At 58.5% G+C, this 16,942-nt stretch overlaps 7 protein-coding genes across 7 annotated transcripts; 2 read left to right on the top strand and 5 right to left on the bottom strand.

Moving 5' to 3' along the window:
• Positions 1-825: 825 nt before the first annotated feature.
• Positions 826-2,185, bottom strand: ATEG_08139 (bifunctional alcohol dehydrogenase/S-(hydroxymethyl)glutathione dehydrogenase; the record flags this gene model as incomplete). The annotated part of the gene is made up of 4 exons (XM_001216760.1): positions 826-1,040; positions 1,093-1,730; positions 1,785-2,035; positions 2,165-2,185. The coding sequence occupies 4 exons, from the start codon at positions 2,183-2,185 to the stop codon at positions 826-828; spliced, it is 1,125 nt and encodes a 374-aa protein (XP_001216760.1).
• Positions 2,186-3,039: 854 nt separating this feature from the next.
• Positions 3,040-3,507, bottom strand: tim9 (protein transporter TIM9; the record flags this gene model as incomplete). The annotated part of the gene is made up of 3 exons (XM_001216761.1): positions 3,040-3,234; positions 3,371-3,440; positions 3,500-3,507. The coding sequence occupies 3 exons, from the start codon at positions 3,505-3,507 to the stop codon at positions 3,040-3,042; spliced, it is 273 nt and encodes a 90-aa protein (XP_001216761.1).
• Positions 3,508-4,951: 1,444 nt separating this feature from the next.
• Positions 4,952-7,713, top strand: ATEG_08141 (putative Rho GTPase activator (Sac7); the record flags this gene model as incomplete). The annotated part of the gene is made up of 3 exons (XM_001216762.1): positions 4,952-5,108; positions 5,157-5,324; positions 5,378-7,713. The coding sequence occupies 3 exons, from the start codon at positions 4,952-4,954 to the stop codon at positions 7,711-7,713; spliced, it is 2,661 nt and encodes an 886-aa protein (XP_001216762.1).
• Positions 7,714-7,793: 80 nt separating this feature from the next.
• ATEG_08142 (PIG-F family protein) lies at positions 7,794-9,028 on the top strand (the record flags this gene model as incomplete). The annotated part of the gene is made up of 4 exons (XM_001216763.1): positions 7,794-7,796; positions 7,897-8,421; positions 8,530-8,816; positions 8,881-9,028. The coding sequence occupies 4 exons, from the start codon at positions 7,794-7,796 to the stop codon at positions 9,026-9,028; spliced, it is 963 nt and encodes a 320-aa protein (XP_001216763.1).
• A 148-nt stretch (positions 9,029-9,176) lies between these two features.
• ATEG_08143 (uncharacterized protein) lies at positions 9,177-10,877 on the bottom strand (the record flags this gene model as incomplete). The annotated part of the gene is made up of 1 exon (XM_001216764.1): positions 9,177-10,877. The coding sequence occupies one exon, from the start codon at positions 10,875-10,877 to the stop codon at positions 9,177-9,179; it is 1,701 nt and encodes a 566-aa protein (XP_001216764.1).
• A 975-nt stretch (positions 10,878-11,852) lies between these two features.
• Positions 11,853-14,213, bottom strand: ATEG_08144 (putative DNA helicase; the record flags this gene model as incomplete). Its single annotated transcript, XM_001216765.1, has 4 exons — positions 11,853-11,937; positions 11,994-12,054; positions 12,102-13,522; positions 13,675-14,213. The coding sequence occupies 4 exons, from the start codon at positions 14,211-14,213 to the stop codon at positions 11,853-11,855; spliced, it is 2,106 nt and encodes a 701-aa protein (XP_001216765.1).
• A 272-nt stretch (positions 14,214-14,485) lies between these two features.
• Positions 14,486-16,901, bottom strand: ATEG_08145 (uncharacterized protein; the record flags this gene model as incomplete). The annotated part of the gene is made up of 2 exons (XM_001216766.1): positions 14,486-16,159; positions 16,572-16,901. The coding sequence occupies 2 exons, from the start codon at positions 16,899-16,901 to the stop codon at positions 14,486-14,488; spliced, it is 2,004 nt and encodes a 667-aa protein (XP_001216766.1).
• Positions 16,902-16,942: the final 41 nt, after the last annotated feature.

A 16,942-nucleotide genomic window follows, 5' to 3' on the forward strand; every position in this document is an offset into this window, starting at 1 on the left:
CGGAAAACTCCAACTTCCCCTCACAACTGCGAAAAACTCTATACCACGTCTATTCTATCACCATCCCCTTTCGCATCCCCTGCAACCGCAGCAGATACCGCTCCGACTCAGCCGCATACGGACACCTCGTGCGAATCACTGCCCCGTACCGATAGAACAAGAACGGCGCGGGCATGCACGCCAATAATCATCCCGACCATGATGCCGGGCTAGTCGTCCAGGATAGCCTGCGTGATGGCACCTTGGTCGGTGAGCATGCGCCAGAAAGGGATCTTAGGTGGTAAACGCCTGGCCGGAGGGTGGGTGTGTCCATCCTGTTCTGTTTGTGTCGGTAGGGGGACGATGTATACAATCCTCGCCGGAAGGGAAATCGGGCACTTCAGAACATCTGGACGACCGCAACAAACAGGTAGAAAGATCGCAGCAGACTCAGCTCATAGCATTGCTAGGCCCTCGACCGCTGCGTACCTGGACCGAAGACGCCCTCAGGCAGACTTGGTGGACCAAGTGGAGCACCGCAAGGCTTCTCTGTCGGTTTCTTGCGACAACCACAACTCGGCTATCGTGGTTGGCGATGGACGCGGGAATTGTCGGATATTCGGCACAGGGGATCCCTGAGCGACTGCAATAGTGAAACCCCTTGTAAGAGTATCTCTTGGGACAGAAACGGATAAGAAATGAAGTAGAAATGGAAAAAGTACTATGACGGTATATGTAGTATATTGTGGGGACCTTGAGGAAAACCTTGGGGACGAATATATATAATGACAGCGTCACAAATTACATTCCTAACTTCGTTACTATTAAACACTTTTCATCCCTCATCTACGACATATCCACCACACAGCGAATGCAGTCGCCCGCCTTCATCTGCTCAAACGCGTGGTTGATGTTGCTCAGGGGCTCCCGGTGGGTGATGAACTCGTCCACCTTCAGGTTACCCGCCAGGTAGTCATCCACGAGGCCGGGGAGCTGGGAGCGACCTTTGATGCCTCCAAAGGCACATCCCTTCCACACGCGGCCCGTGACCAGTTGGAAGGCTGCAGATGTTAGTCTCTCTTTCACCGTTACAACCAAGGCAGAAGAACTTACGACGAGTGGAAATCTCCTGTCCGGCAGCGGCAACACCGATGATGATGCTCTCACCCCAGCCCTTGTGGCACGCCTCCAGCGCAGCCCGCATGACACCAACGTTACCCGTGCAGTCAAAGGTGTAGTCGCAACCGCCGTCGGTCATCTCGATCAGGTGCTCCTGGATGGTCTTGCCGTTGAGCTTAGTGGGGTTGACAAAATCGGTGGCACCAAACTTGCGCGCCCACGACTCCTTACTGTCGTTGACATCCACAACAATGATCTTGCCGGCCTTGTTCTTGACAGCACCCTGGATGACAGACAGACCGACGCAGCCGGCTCCGAAGACGGCCACATTGGAGCCCTCCTCGACCTTGGCGGTGACCACGGCGGCACCGTAGCCGGTGGTGATACCGCAGCCGAGCAGACAGGAGCGGTCGGTGGCGATCTTGGGGGTCACGGCGACGACGGAGATGTCGGCCACCACGGTGTACTGCGAGAAGGTGGAGGTGCCCATGAAGTGGAGGAGGTCCTTGCCGCGGGCCTTGAAGCGCGAGGTACCGTCGGGCATGACACCCTTCCCCTGGGTGGCCCGGATCTTGCCACAGAGGTTGGTCTTGCCGGACTTGCAGAACTTGCACTCCCGGCACTCGGGAGTGCTATCGGAGTTAGCCATCGACCTCGAGTACGTCCTCAGATCCGGCGCAGCTTACTAGAGCGCAACAACATAGTCGCCGGGTTTCACGGAAGTGACGCCCTCGCCGACGGACTCGACAATACCGGCGCCCTCGTGGCCGAGCACGACGGGAAAGGCACCCTCGGGGTCCTTGCCAGACAGGGTGTAGGCATCGGTATGGCAGACACCGGTATGGTGGATCTGGATGCGGACCTCGTGGGCCTTGGGGGGAGCGACTTCGATATCCTCAATGGAGAGGGGTTCGCCAGCGCCCCAGGCGACGGCCGCCTAGCATTAGGAGTCAGGATGGTTAAGATGCGAACAATGGATGTTGAGGTCCTACCTTGCAGGTGATGGTCTGGGAGAGTTAGCTATGACGTTGACGGGAGGGGGAGGGGGGGTCAACATGAGACATACCTTTCCAACCGTGCTAGCCATGGTGAGGAGATGAAAGATGGGAAGGGAGAAGATTGTACAACAGACGGAAGAGCGGAAGGATTGGCGCAGGGAAGAAGAAGTGGCTTAAAAGAGTCGGAGGTGGTGGGGTGAGGGGGAGGGAGGGGGTGGGGGGTGACTGACTAAGGGAGGGGATCCTTCACTCGGTATACGTACGTACGGACGGAGGATAACCACTTTTCCGTCTAGTATTCGGAGAATTGGAGATGACAATGGACTTTCTCCTCGCGCGGAGATATTAATAGAGGAGGGCTTTATGATTGACTTGGCGCGATAGGGAAAGTCTGCAGAGATGAAGTCCCCGATAGAGTAAGCGTTCAGCATACAACTAGCTAAGATAATACTAGTATACTGCCTAGAATGATAGAATACTGTCTAGAATACTGATTAGCATAGGTAATCCTTCTAGATCCTCATTTATCTTCGATTCGATATGAGATTTGCAGAAAAGCAATGCCCGAAACGGCAAACTTTTCCGGATGGCCCGTGCGCCATGACGCCATAAGAGGAAATCAAACGCATCCAAAGCTCCAGAAGCTCCATTCTTATTATTCCCTAGAAAGTAGCCATCTGCAGGGAGAATATACCTTATCTTCACACTCAAGAGAGACAAGTTGGAGTACGACGAGATACGGTCAGATCCATACTGAATTACATCTTCGGACGATGGGTATCTTCAGCTTCATCGTCGGTAGAAGCCCATTACCAGACTACTTCCAATTCTGTAATGGAAATCACCAGGTGCCATTACCAAGTCTATTATACACAGCCCAGCAATCATACACATAAAGAATGGAGACCTTGCACGAAAAACCGGAAAACAACCCACGCAATGCTTACCGACCGGGCATCTGGCCACTCTGCATCATCGCCGCGTTCTGCTCCTGGAACCGTTCGTTCAACCGGGCCGATCCCTTCAGGTACTTGTCGACGCAGCGCATCACGCAGCCTTCTTCACGGGAGATGAGCGACTTGGTGGTGAAGTCGTTGACGCAGTCGTCGAAGCAGCGCTGCACGAGCTTGGAGTACATCTGGGGAGGTCAGTAATCGTCGGGGAGCTGTCGTGAATATCGGTGTGCAACGATCGGATGAGGAACATAGGGCAAGCAATGACAAATCAAGGTGTGTCGAGGAGGATGTTGGGATATCCCTAGGCGATGGACGTACGGTCATGAACTCCTTCAGCTGCTTTCTCTCCATGCGCGCAGCGAACTCGCGCTGTTCCGAGGCGTTGAGTCTAAGGTGGGGTTAGTAAGTTCCGAGCAAGGATACCTTGTACAAAAGAAAATAGCTTACCCTTCCATTGTGATGAGATGGAGTGAGATGGATGGATGGAGTGAATGATAATAATCACCGGGATGGTGTCTGCTTCGGAGCTCCGCAAGTTCTGTTTGGAGTCACGTGACTGTTATCAGGTGAGCTCACCTGATATGTATCACGTGAAGTCAGGTGACATGCATATGCCACTGACTCAGCAGGGATAAAAAAAGAACATCCGCCACCAGGGCCACCAGCATCTGCCATAAACGGAACCGTGGTCCCCTCAACACGCAATGCTCCCCATAATGACTTCTCCATCTCCATCTCCATCTTGTCCAGGGAGGCAAAGGGACGAAGGGACGGATCGGCAGTCATACCCATGGACCGGCCAGGGGGAAGATCCTGTGGTGACAGGGTGTCCGGGGGGTTGTTTCAGCCAGGGATTCGTTATCGACTACGGAGTACTGTCTGGTGCTATTTCGGGAATCAGAGTGATATCGAGATACGGAGGAGGTACTGGACCGTACCTCGTCTCTAGATACCTAATAGTCCATAATGTGGAAGAGGACTGTGCGGTCGATGGTTGAACACAGAGATAGCGGAGGAAAGTCTGCAAGAGGGTCTAGGCTGGATGGAACCTTGGATCTGGGTCGGCAGAACACTATTCTTAGACATTTCCTAGTCTGTGGGTGGTAGACCCTCCATACTACTTCTACTAGGTACAGTAGTAGTCGAAGGAGGCAGACTTGCGTATGTCATAATCTGCAATACTAACGACTCCGTACCTGGATGTACCTCTTTGTAGTCCTTTGTATAGAACACTAGATAATCGAATAATGCGTCAGTCAGGATTCCGGGGTAAAATAATCCCCGACTCCCGTCGAATTACGCCAGCCAGCTGATCGCTGCCTCTAATTAATTATTGCGCCCATACATGCAGAGTCATCCACGGAACCGCAACGGCCTGTCAGCCACTCGTGATCCTCTCATCTCATCTTCTCCTTTCTCTCTCTCTATCTTCTTCCTGTCTCTCTCTCTCTCTCTTCTCCATCCATCCCTCATTACTCTCCATCTTTCTGGTCTTCTTTCCTCCCGAGAACCCGGTTCCAGCGTCTTGACTCTCATCCGCCTATCCTTATTCCGACCCCTTTCGCTCCCCCTTCTGTATCCCTCCCTCCCTCGACCCTCGACCCTCCCTCGAGGTCCTCTCCGTTCCCCTTCATCCTTCATCTTCCATTCCCCGATTCCAGTGGAGCCTCGTATCGAATCCGTCCAGCCTCCCGTCAGCTCCCTTCGTTCCCCCCTCCGACGGCGTCCGCGGCCCCTCCACGCCAGGTCGGCTAGTCCCCAGCCCCGGGATTTCTCGTGCAGTTAGCGGTGACGGTGATCTGGGGTGTCGCTTAGCGCTGGCCTTTTCTCCGACTCGCTTCTCCCTCCTTCCTCTCTCTCTTCCTCGACTCCGCCGCACGTCCTCCGTCATCCGCCAGCATGGTCACCGGCAAATCGCATCCTGCCGGCCCTGAGCCGTTCCAATCCCTCCACCCCGCTGAACCGCCCGTCGTGCCCTCCTCGCCGCCCTCCAAACGCGACCTGGCCTCGTGGTGGCGCCAGTTCAAACGCAATACTCGCAAGGACGAACCGAAAGGTATGTGTGCATGCGACACGGCCGTCCCGATGACCATCGCGATCCCAGCTAACTTCCCCGAAGAAAAACCGCAGGGCATCTTCGGCGTCCCCCTCACCGTCAGCATCAAATACGCCAACGTCGCCATCTCCCTCACCAACGATAACGGCGAGAGTTTCATTTACGGCTATGTGCCGATAGTTGTGGCCAAATGTGGGGTCTTTTTGAAGGAAAAGGGTACGCTCTCTCCGCAGGGAACTTTCCGTCAGCCCGTACTGATCATGTCGCAGCGACGGATGTCGAGGGAATCTTTCGTCTGAACGGTTCGGCCAAACGAATCAAGGATCTCCAGGAGATCTTTGACTCCCCCGAGCGATATGGAAAGGGCCTCGATTGGACGGGGTATACCGTCCATGATGCCGCCAACGTCCTCCGGCGCTATCTTAACCAACTCCCGGAACCGATCGTTCCGTTGGAGTTTTATGAGCGCTTTCGCGAACCCCTACGCACGTATCAGAAACAGGTCCAGAGCCCCGAGCCGCCCGCCGATGGGACCGGGTTTGACCACGCAAAGGCCGTCGCCGCCTACCAACAGCTGATTCGGGAGCTGCCTCCTCTGAACAAGCAGCTCCTCCTATATATCCTCGATCTGCTCGCCGTCTTCGCCTCCAAGTCCGACCAGAACCGCATGACCTCGGCCAACCTGTCGGCCATCTTCCAGCCGGGACTCCTGTCACATCCGCAGCATGACATGTCGCCCGATGAATACAAGCTGAGCCAGGATGTGTTAATCTTCCTGATCGAGAACCAGGACCACTTCCTCTTCGGCATGAACGGCACCGCCGCCGATGAACAGACGGTCAAGGAACTCGAGGGCGGGGGTTTGACCCCCCGACCGTCGAATCATTCGAACATCCGACGCTCCGTCTCCAGCGCCAGTGCCGGCGCGGACAGCTTTCGCAAGTATGACAGCCTCCGTCGGAATGTCTCCGTCTCCTCTAAGACCTCACGCCAGTCCAACACGCCCAGTCCCGCCACGCCCACCTCGTTGGGCGGCGTGGGGGTACATCGCAGCAACACGCTCCCCTCCAAGATGCGCCCAGCCATGCATTATGGCCGGGTAACGGAGTCGACCGGGGGCACCACCCCGAGTCGTACGTCTGCACAGCACTCGCGGTCATCCACACCGCCCCCGGCCGAGCAGAAACCCCCTTCTGCGGCCCATGGGGTCGTCCCTGCGACCGGGCCCCTTTATACTCACGATGCCAAACATGGGCCCCAACCGAAGAGCCCAAACTCGACGCCAGTCGTCGCCCCTGCTCCCTCTCCTGCCCCTGCTTCTGCTCCTGCACCTGCACCTGCACCCGCTCCCGCTCCCGCTCCCGCCTCCGCACCGACTCCGCAGGCTGCTCCCGATAAACCAGTCTCAGAAGCCCTCGTTCTGCCTCAGTCTCCCCCGCCCGCGGTGACTCCCACCAAGGAACGGAAGCTGTCCAGTCTCTTCAGCAAGTCACCACCCAGTGGGGAATCCAAGGAACCGCGCCAGCCCAACCGGCTGAAAAAGAAACGCATTCCTGGTAGCGCTAGTGAGAGCGCACAGAGCTCTGCACAGTCCCTCCATGGGCCGCCTGCCGACCTTGCTGCCACTTCAGCTTCGTACTCTCGATTAGATGTTAGCGAGAGCGGAGGAGCTACTCCCAAGGCGCCGACCCCGGATGATCCGTCCCAGACGGACCCGAAGAACGACAAAACCGGCCCCAACGAGGCCGGCCACCATGATACCTCCCTGCGGCCATATGGCTCGCGGACGCCGTCGATGAATTCGCGCTCGTCCTTTACCGATTACTCGGACGTTGACCCGCCAGACGAAACGTCCCGGTCGGACCGCAAAGAGCAGCGTCGCAGTTGGCGCTTCCACCGGTCCAAACAGAGCAACGAACAGATGGGTTTGGGCCTAGGGTCTCCGCCCCTTCTTGCCTCCAACCCCGGAGCCGATCGTAGCACTAGCTCGATTGGACACCACTCCAGCCGTAGCTCCCCCTCCGACCCACAGCTTCACGATCCCGCGCACCAACCGCTCAGCCTTGATGCGGAGGTGAACAACACCAAAGAGTCTCCCCCGACGGAGCCCGAAAAGCGCAGCCTCTTCGGCAAGTTCAAAGCCAAGGTGGCCCAAGTGCGGGACGGCGTGAAGGAGTCGAGTGAGCGCGACCGCACGCGCAGCCCCGTGCAGCCAGATGCGGAGAAGTCGGCTTCCAGCCAGACTCTGTCTCCTCCGGGACAGGACAGCCTGAGTAACCGACCGGCCCCGATCGACGTGACCCGGGACAAGGAAGGACCGCAGGCCAGTTCTCCAGTGTCGCCTCACACGGGGTCCGGACTGCCACCGGCGATTCCAGAGGAACCCCGCACACCAGACAGTCCGGTCGCGACGGGCTCGAAGGCGGCCAGTCCAGAGGTGGCCAAGGTTGCAAAGGACATCGCGCCCCAACCCACTGAGGCGGAGGGCACTGGCACGGATGGTGCCAAGCCAAAGACGACAGAGAGCACTGCAGGCACAGGGACTCTGCCGACGTTTGAATCGCACCAGGGGGATATCGAGACGGAGAAGTTCCTGGACAACTGATGTGTGAGATGGAATGAATGGAGATGATATGTAGTGGAGGGAATTCTTATGTCAGCGTTGCTTCCATACCCTGATGCATTATGGTTACGAATGATGTTGGATAGAATACATGCCTTATGCTTCCATGCACTTATACTAGTAAACATAGTGAATAGACATGGTATAGTGGTACTACGTACGTAGTGTGGAGAGAATGCGCCCCGAAACAGGCAACTTGACACCTCAGGCATCACAATCTCCGGACCTCCGCCAAAAACACTTCACCATCTCAACTTCACCTTCACCTTCAACCTCCAACAACCCAACACATCAATTCCCCCAGACACCATGTCGTCCCCAGCACAACCCCCTCCCCCTCCCAAATCGCCCCCTCCGACAACCATCCAACCCACCCAACTCGCGCAGACCTACGCAACCGTCCACCCACTGCTCCTCCTCTCCCTGCTCGCCGCCCGCTTCCACGCCCTGATCGCCGACCCCGTCGCCGAGCTCACCAACGCCCTGCCCCTGCTCGCCGTCCTGCAAGTCGCCTATATGACCATCTGCCTCCCACCCGCCGGCGAGGACCACGCCCATCACCCCGACGAGAAAGACCGCGAGGCAAAGAAATCCATCCCAGCCGGCATGGTCCTGCGGCCCGGGAAACCGGGGTACCGGCGGCGGGCGAACGCCTCCTCGTCAGGGAATGCCGTCATGGCCAAGGTGATTGTACGTTGCATTGCAACCCATCAGCTTTCCCGGTGCCTTCCACACCGGGATACAACCGGCAGATGATATGGGTATAAGTGAACGACAAGCTAACAGAAACCGTGCCAGCCCTCCCTCCTCAGCCTAACATTGACCACCCTCCTCGCAACCCCCGTCCTCGCCCTGTGTCTCGTGCTCTTCGGCGCCCCCGTGACAACCCACCACGCCGAGACGGCGCTCTGCGCCGCGCACATGGCCGTGCTGGCTGCCACCGCGCTGATCTACACGCACGGCGTCGACGGCGCCGTCTGGAAGGAGGTCTGGGGCGCGTCTCGCCCGGCGGATGCGGTGTGGGGGGCGGCGTTGGGGACGTGTGTTGGTGCGTGGTTGGGGGCTATTCCTATTCCGCTTGATTGGTATGTTCCCTACCTTTTCGTTTTCTTTGGGGTTGTGTTGGGTGTGTGCTGATGGTGATGGCAGGGACCGCCCGTGGCAGGCGTATCCGATTACCATTCTTACCGGCGCGTATATCGGCCACTGTGTGGGCAGTTTTCTGGGTCGCTCGCTGCTGTTTGGGAAGAGGCTGGTGCTGGTGCCGGGGCCTGCGCCTGCGCCAGTTAGCTCGTAGCCGTCGTTGGCTGCGTCTGGCTGGTGTACGGTGCTATTCTATGCCTATATTTTTTTCTGCGAGGGCGGTCATTAAATTTGATTGTATAGCATCCAGCGCTACTGTATAATAGAAATAGGTCTAGTCGTAATAAAGTCAAGTCAAGAAGCTATATCATCCCTCCCACCTCCACCCGCCGCGTCGACTGCCACCGCGAGCGAAACCCCGCCGACGACCCCTCCGTCTCATCGCTGGCACTGCTCTCATACGGCGACCGCGTCGACCGCCCAGCAGACCCCGACCCTGACCCTGACCTTGATTCCGCTGTCGGCGCCGACCGCAGCCTCAGGAACTCGCTCGACTCCGCACTGCGACTCGGGTACCTCGACGTCGAGCCCGCGCCTCCGCCCGCCCCGGGCCCGGGCCCGGACCCCATCGCCAGCCGCTGCAGCGCCTGGATGTCCTCGCGCAGCGACGAGACCTCAGACTCGAGCGTACGCCGGGCCGTCTGCTCGCGGCGCAGCAGCATGACCAGCGCGCTGTACTGCTCGACGGAGATGCCGGCGCCGTCGTTGAGCGAGGTCATGGAGGGGGTGTGCATCATGCGCGGGCGGGCGTATGCGCTGGAGTGGGTGGGGGTGGGCGTCGTGCTGGGGCGGATGGTGCTGGCGCTGAGGCGGTTGTCGGCGGGGTCTTCGCTGGGGGTGGTTGTGCCGGAGGCGGACGGGCGGGGGCGGTGTTTGGGTTCGGGCTGTTGGGGCTTGGGGACGCGGTCTGGGGTGGGCGAGGGCGAGGACGGGCGGCCGCTTTGCATGCGGGCGATGGCGAACTCTAGGTCGATCATTTTCACCTCGAGGGTGGTGAGACGCTGCGCGAGCGAGACGTTGTCGGTGTCGTTGTCGCCTTGCATGGCGACGAGCGTGCCGACGTCTGGGGGGATGACGACGCTCTCGGCGTCGTCGGTGTCGGGGTCTGTGTCAGTGTTGATGTCGGGTTTGCTTGGGACGGCGTCGTAGATGGACGCGGTGGACGGCTTGGGCGCGCTGGCGACGGTGGTGCGCGTGGGCGGGCGCGGCGAGAGCTCGCTGTCCGACGCGACGGTCATGGTCATGTAGGACTCGAGGCTGCGGCGGCGCCACTGGATGGGCGACATGCGGTGGTTACGGGCGAGGCCGCGGAGCGCGGTGGCACTGCGCGAGCGGCGCTTCATCTGGCGGCGGGCATGGTGGTGGTGGTCGTCGTCGATGTCGTCGTTGCTGCCGTGGTGCGGGTGCACGACGGCGTCCAACGCGTCGCGCGATTCGTCGTCGCCGTCGGAGAAGATCAGGCTGGGGAGGGTGGCGCGGCGGCGACGTGGGGGTCCGGCGTGGAGTCGGTCGAGGGCGTCGCTGAGGGAGATCGAGGCGTCGAATTCATTGTTCAGGGGAGAGCTGTGTTTGGAGCTGAGGGAGTTGTGGAAGGCCAGGCCGCTGTCCGGAGGAGGGTCTTTCTGTACCCGCTGCGGTGGGGGATTGCTAAAGCGGATGTCATCGTCGAAGCTGTCGGTCTCACTGCGGCGCTTGCGGGTGAAGATCTTGCGCATGACAGTCTTGATGGTGCTCCCTGTTCGTCGGTGGGAGCTGGCGCTGCGGGCCACGACCGAGGGCATGGATTCGGGGGTTAACCCCAGCGCAGCAGCGGCCTTCTGATTGCCACGGAAGCCGCCCATTACGATGGACGATTCGGAGCCACGGACGGCACGACGGGTCGCCGTGGTGGTGACGAGCTGTTTGGAGCTCATCGGGGGGAGGGCCGTATCGAGCAGGTCGGCGGAGCCATCGGAGACATGAATCTGCGCGGAACCGGTGCGGCACCTGTTGACACCAGCCATTTTGAGGCGTTGGTATCAGAGAAAGATCATGCAGGGGAGCTAGAAGGGAGCGACAGGAGAACTGGATGGTCAGCTGCGTTCAGGAGCAATCCGGGGGTTATAGCCAGCTACCTGGGAGACCGCGAGGTCATCACCGGCAAACAACAAAAGACACAACGGGTATCACGAGAAGGAAATCAAACGAGAGACATGGCGTTTGCCGAGCAAGGAACGTGAGAGGGTCGGGAATAAATTGAAGAAGAAGAAAAGAAGGCCGGCAGAAGATGATCTGGATACAAGCCAAGTGGGCCAAGTCGGGAGTCAGTGCGCGTAGTTTCAGGGGGATTTGGAATTCGCAACCGGTCGAGCAGCGATTATCAGAAGGAGTATTTACTAGATTCAGCATTAGTGCAGGTCTTCTTCTTCCCTGCTGGCCTGCTCCACTGAATGGTCATCTTGCTCCGTCTCGTCAGCTTCAACTCGGTGGTTCTTTGTATAGCATCAGTGGGCCCATGAAACACTCTGACAGGGGCGCCGGGCGAACTCCACCGGCGGTTCCATGGTCTTATCGAGGGCTACTGGCACGCCGTCGGGGGCAGATGATATCTATCGTTGTATTTCCGGTCTGTCTGCTGTCTGTGTTGGGCTGCTGGCTGTCTGGTCCATCCGCAATGCATGTTGTATCAGGCTATTCCTGACGCCCTCCAAACGTGCCATCGTGCATTATGCATCGTGTTCGAGATCGTGAGGGGAACGGCATGCTCGGAGATTCTGAAACACTGCGGCACCCCGCTACAACTAGAAGTCCTGGTGAACCGGTGTTACTCGGCTGCCGATGGCGGATTGGGGTCCGCCTTCGACGGCGTGTATCAGATCCAGCGATCGCGGCCTGTCAACAGGGATCACTATGCGGCCCCGTTGTTCTGGCCCTAGACTCGATCAGAGGCTCTCTCCTCCCGGTGAGTCTTGGTCTATGATGGGAGAAGGTAGGTCTGTCTACAGCAGCTCGCCCGCGTCAGGATACCGCAGGTCGGCATGCTCTTCAAGAAACTCCATCCAGCGCTTGAGAAATCCGCTCCCTCTGCGAGAAATTAACCTCGATTCCAACAATGTGGATATCGTGGGATGCCAACTCACCGACTGATGGTCTCGGAGTCTCCGCAGACGCAGAGATGCCGCTTGGGCCGTGTCATGGCGACTGCATCGCATTAGAACGGAATAGTCGTGAAGAGGGTCCAAACATACCGTTCAACCGTCGTCTCTCGCCGAGAAATCCCACCTCATGCTTGCTGTTGCTCCGCACCAGACTCACCACCACTGCTTCTTTCTCCCGGCCCTGGAACCCATCCACACTGCCCAGCTCCAGGCCCGGGTACTTCTCACGTAGCATCTGGGACAGCACCGCCAGCTGTCCGTTGTAAGGCGTAATCACGGCGATGTCTTCAGGCCGCACGCCCGCCTGCACCAGCGCGTCCACATGTTTCCCCACTACTAACGCCTCCATCTCGTTGCTCTTGCTCTCGCCCAGCAGCGCCTCCTTCTGCCCGACTTCGTTGTCCTCCGTCTTCTCTGGAAAGTCCCCGCCCTGCGTGTCCCAGAAGACCACGGGCTCCCGCGTGTCGTCCGTCTCCTGCACCTCATACGGTAGATCCTTCAGCAGCCGCGCTTTCACGGCGTCCGCCGCCATCAGCCGCCCCTCGTAGAGCTCGTCCGACGGGAACCGCATGATGCGCTCGTGCATACGGTACTGCGTCGTGAGCATGCGTTTGATGGCGGGCCCATGCATTGCCAGCAGCCGGTCAAACATGGTCGTCTCCAAGGAAATCCCCCGAACGACGTCCGCGTCCCCTTCCGCGGCACCGTCTTGGGGCGGCGCATCGCCCGCCTTCGACTTGACCGTCGGCGGCAGCTGTAGATGGTCACCGGCGAGGACGACCTTGGGCGCCGTCAACAGCGGAATCCAGCACTGCGCCTCGAGCGCCTGACTCGCCTCGTCAATCACCACCACATCAAACTTCTGATTGCGCAGCTGGTGCCCACCAGCGCCATGCAGCGTCGCTAGCACCACGCTGCTCCCGCGCACCAGGTTGTCCACGCACCGCGCCTCGCGCTCGCGGAACTCCCGCCGCAGCTCCTTGATGTCCTGGTAGATGGCGCGCTTCTCGCGCCCAAACCGCGTCTTGCGGATGCTCGCGTGCTTCTCGTCCATCTCGCGCCGCACGTCACGCACAATCGCCGCCGCCTCCGACGTTTGCGTCAGCACCTCGAGCGAGTGGTCCAGCACGGACGGCAGCAGCCGCGCCGGATGTCCGATGCGCACTACCGAGACCTCCTTCGGCGCCAGCCGCTCGACAATGTTGTCCACGGAGATGTTCGACGGCCCGCACACGAGCACCCGCTGGCCGCGCCGCACCAGCTGCACGATCAGCTCGATCAGCGTGTGCGTCTTGCCCGTGCCTGGTGGCCCGTGGATCAGCGCGACGTCCGGTGCCGCCAGCGCAAATCGGATCGCCTCTTTCTGTGAGTCGTTCAGCGTTTCGTCTTCGAAGTCGACGTTTGTCTCGGGAGGAGGCGCGAGCGGCGTCGTGTGTCCGAAGGCGACGCGCATGAAATGCGTCCAGTCGGATTCGGTCATCTTGGCCATCCGTTCCATCGTTTGGTTCATCCTGTCATCCCTGTCAGCTATCCATCCTCTCTCTATCAAGACGGGCAAGTAACTCACCGCCGATACGTCACGTCGTTTGCAAGCTTGATCCTGCAAACGCAACCATTAGCCACCTCCTGTACATCTCCCGGACAAGGCATTCAAAGAGCTCACAGCCAAACTTTCTTCCCCCAAAGCTCCTCCACAGCCTCGTCGTCCTCCTTCGCCTTCCCACCCCCCTGCTGTCCAAACGCAACCCACACCCCCCGTTCACCAACCCGGGTTACCACGCCCTCAGGTCCTCCGCCACCACCGCCCTTCCCCTCATTCTTCTCCTTGTCTTTGTCGCGACTGCTCCCTTTCTCCTTCTTCCCGGGGCCACCAATCTCGTTCACCCGCACGATGTCACCGACGCGGATCCCGTGCGCGGCCAGTCGCGGCTCGTCCCCGGGGGTATCAGACTTCACTGCGACAGCAGGGTCGGCGCCAAACTCGCCAACCAGGCGTCCGCCGAGACCGGTGCGGCATTGATTTAGGATCAGGCCGGTCAGCGCATAACCGGTTGCTTGGAGGGTGCGGCGGGTGGAGGGGGAGACGGAGGCGGCGGTGCTAGCGAGTGTGGACGAGGAGACTTCTGCTTCGTGTTCGCGGAGAAGGAGGGATTGCTGGGTTTGAGCGAAGAGAGGGATTGGGATCGGGGTTGGGGGTGACATTGCGGTGTTGCTGGTATAGTCGTGGTGGTGGTGGGAGAAATAGGATGATGTCAGGCAGTTTATTTACGTTCGGAATTAAGGGTATGTCCGGTTAGTCAGCGTCTACCCAACTGTATCTACTACCAAAAAATAGAGGTAAGTAGAACAAGACTATTAAATAGGCATTAGAATCCTAAGAAATACATAGAATTTAAGGCATCACAGATGCTCTGCAAGCTGAAAAGCGCCGCATGCAATGCAAAGGCCTAACGCCATCAATGCTGAATCATATGCTAGTTAGTAGAAGATGAAGGCGACGGCTTCTCGCCGATAAATGGCAGACTGCGGATGATGGACCGGTCGGCGCAGGGCCCCATGACGGCAGATTCGGCCTCCTTTTCAAAAGCCCTGTCGCTGGCGAGGTAGACGCGGAAATCGCGCAGGCCGCGTAGGTCGCTGAACGACTTGACCAGCGTCCGCATGAGCCGGTGGGATGCGGTGGAATACGGGTTCTTCTGGCTCAGGTCCACAATGGTGACGGAAAGACGCGAGATGTCAAAGTGTTCGCGGATAAAGCGGCGGAGGATAGCCCACGAGACCAGCACTTCGTCGTCGGGCCTGGTGTACCGCGCGCACCAAGCAAAGGGGAATTTGAAGGTGAGATGGCCCATGTAGGCGAAGGAGGCGGTGGGAATGTAGTGGAGAATGCGCATCATGCTGTCGGGATTCCCGTCCACAAAAGCGAAAGTGTTCTGTGAGAAGAACACTCGGCGAGCGTCTTCGTAGAATCCACGACTGACCAGGAAGTAGTTCACCGGAGAGGTAAAGCAGGAACAGGTGGTGGAGTAGGCGGTTTGGCGTGTGGAACAGAAACACATGGCACGCATCGGGGAGCAGGTCCCGCAGCATGTCAGACACAAATTGCTGGTTCTATGACGCCGGCGATCCTGGAAGGTCACGACCCCATGAGTGTTTTTCAGATCCTTGCGGGGTTGAATATACGGATCGTGACTATTTCCCAGGAGATTCTCGAGGATTATGAGCTGGACTTCCTTTGGAAGGCGGGAGAAAGGGAAGGAAGGCTTGTCCAGGTTGTCGGTCAGTCGCCAAACAGCTCGCCTGACCACAGGGTAGATGTCATCATCCTGCTGGTGGTTGAGCCAAATGGCGCAGCGGACCAGAGGAGGGAATGGATCCATAGCGGAGATCAACTTGGTTGCGACCTCGAGGTCCTTGACTCTGCACTTGAGGCTAAAGTCCACAAGGTTTGGCATGTTCTCCGCGGCCTTCTTGCAGAAGTCGGCCCACAGTCGCATGACGGTACGATGAACACCCGGGCCCATCCTCAAAGAACGATGTTCGCGCGGGCCCAGGTCGACATAGAGATACCGCAAGTGCTCGAGCCCCCAGCCGAACGAGTTGCAGAAGATCTTGTAGTTTGACTTGTGGTGGAGTAACACACTGAATTGATTCCGACTGAAGAACAGACGGCCAAGTTCCTCGCGAGCAGCCTTGGAAGCCAGGAACACTCCAACAGGCAGAGGATCTAAATTCTGGCACACGTGGCGGGGAGGAAGAAGGTACGTATGAAACTGGCCTTTCGCCATGCGAGTTGGAGGGGGTCGGCGGTAGCTGACCAGGCCTTGGTTGAATCTGACGTTCTCGAAGGAGACATCGATGAGGTCTGGTTGGAGGAGACCTGCGTACTCGAGAATCTTGATCTTGATGTCCTCGGGGAGGTCGAGGAAGGTGACCCTGGGCGCACCACGGATCTCCGTCTCCACGAGTTCCGCATAATCTCCCATATCCACATCGGAAATGCTCTCGTTGTCATGAATGCACATGGCTGAAGGGCCAGGGATATAGTCAGGGTCCTCCAGTGGATTGTCAGGGTCGACAATGGCCATGTCCCAATCGAGGAAGGCCGCAAAGGCCGCGTCGTCGAGCATGAGGTCTTCCATCCTGGTCTGGAAGGTCGTTAGAAAGAGGGGACTCGAGGTGGGATATGGAGGGGCCCTACGCGTAGTGGGAAGTCGTACGGACGCGCCTTTCAGACACTCAAAGCTGGCTTCTGTTGGTCATGGAGAAGAAGATGTTGGTGATGAAGCTGTAGAGGTGTAGGATAGGACGAGGGAGCACAGGAAGGTCGAGGGAGGGAGCGGGAGAGAGAGGGGGAAGAAGGTGGAAGACCTGGAGGAGGAGAGAAGAAGAAGAGGAAGAGAGAGAGAGAAGAGAAGAGGAAGAAGAAGGACGTCACGAAAGATAACGTAGTGAACGAGCATCACGACAAGTACAAGGAACCTTCCTTCCAGCAGGCGAGGATGCCTGGGGCACTCCACCCACCTACTCCCCCTCCATCTTGATCGCGACAACACCCACATTTTCCTCTTCTGCCTCTTCCTTCTTGCTCGTCTTCGCCGTCTTCTTCGCCAGACCCCGGATCTCGCTCTTGCACAGCTTGGTCCCGGCCAAATCGCACTCGCCACATCGTCGTCCCACGGGCAAACACACCGTCTGGCCCAATCCCACCAGGAGCTTGTTGATTTCATGCCATTTATCCTTGGGGAGCCACGACTCCAGCGCCATGCGCGTCTCCTCTGGGTTCTTCGTCTTATGCCAGCCCCAGAGATTCGTGATCCGGTGAACATGGACATCAACCCCAATGCCTTCGTGCTTGCCCCACGCCGCACTCATACACAGAAACGCCATCTTGGGCCCGACACCCGGCAGCTTCATCAGCTCTGACGCAG

This window comes from Aspergillus terreus, genomic scaffold (genome assembly GCF_000149615.1).
Source record: "Aspergillus terreus NIH2624 scaffold_12 genomic scaffold, whole genome shotgun sequence".
In the NCBI taxonomy this organism is placed as follows: Eukaryota; Fungi; Ascomycota; class Eurotiomycetes; order Eurotiales; family Aspergillaceae; genus Aspergillus; species Aspergillus terreus.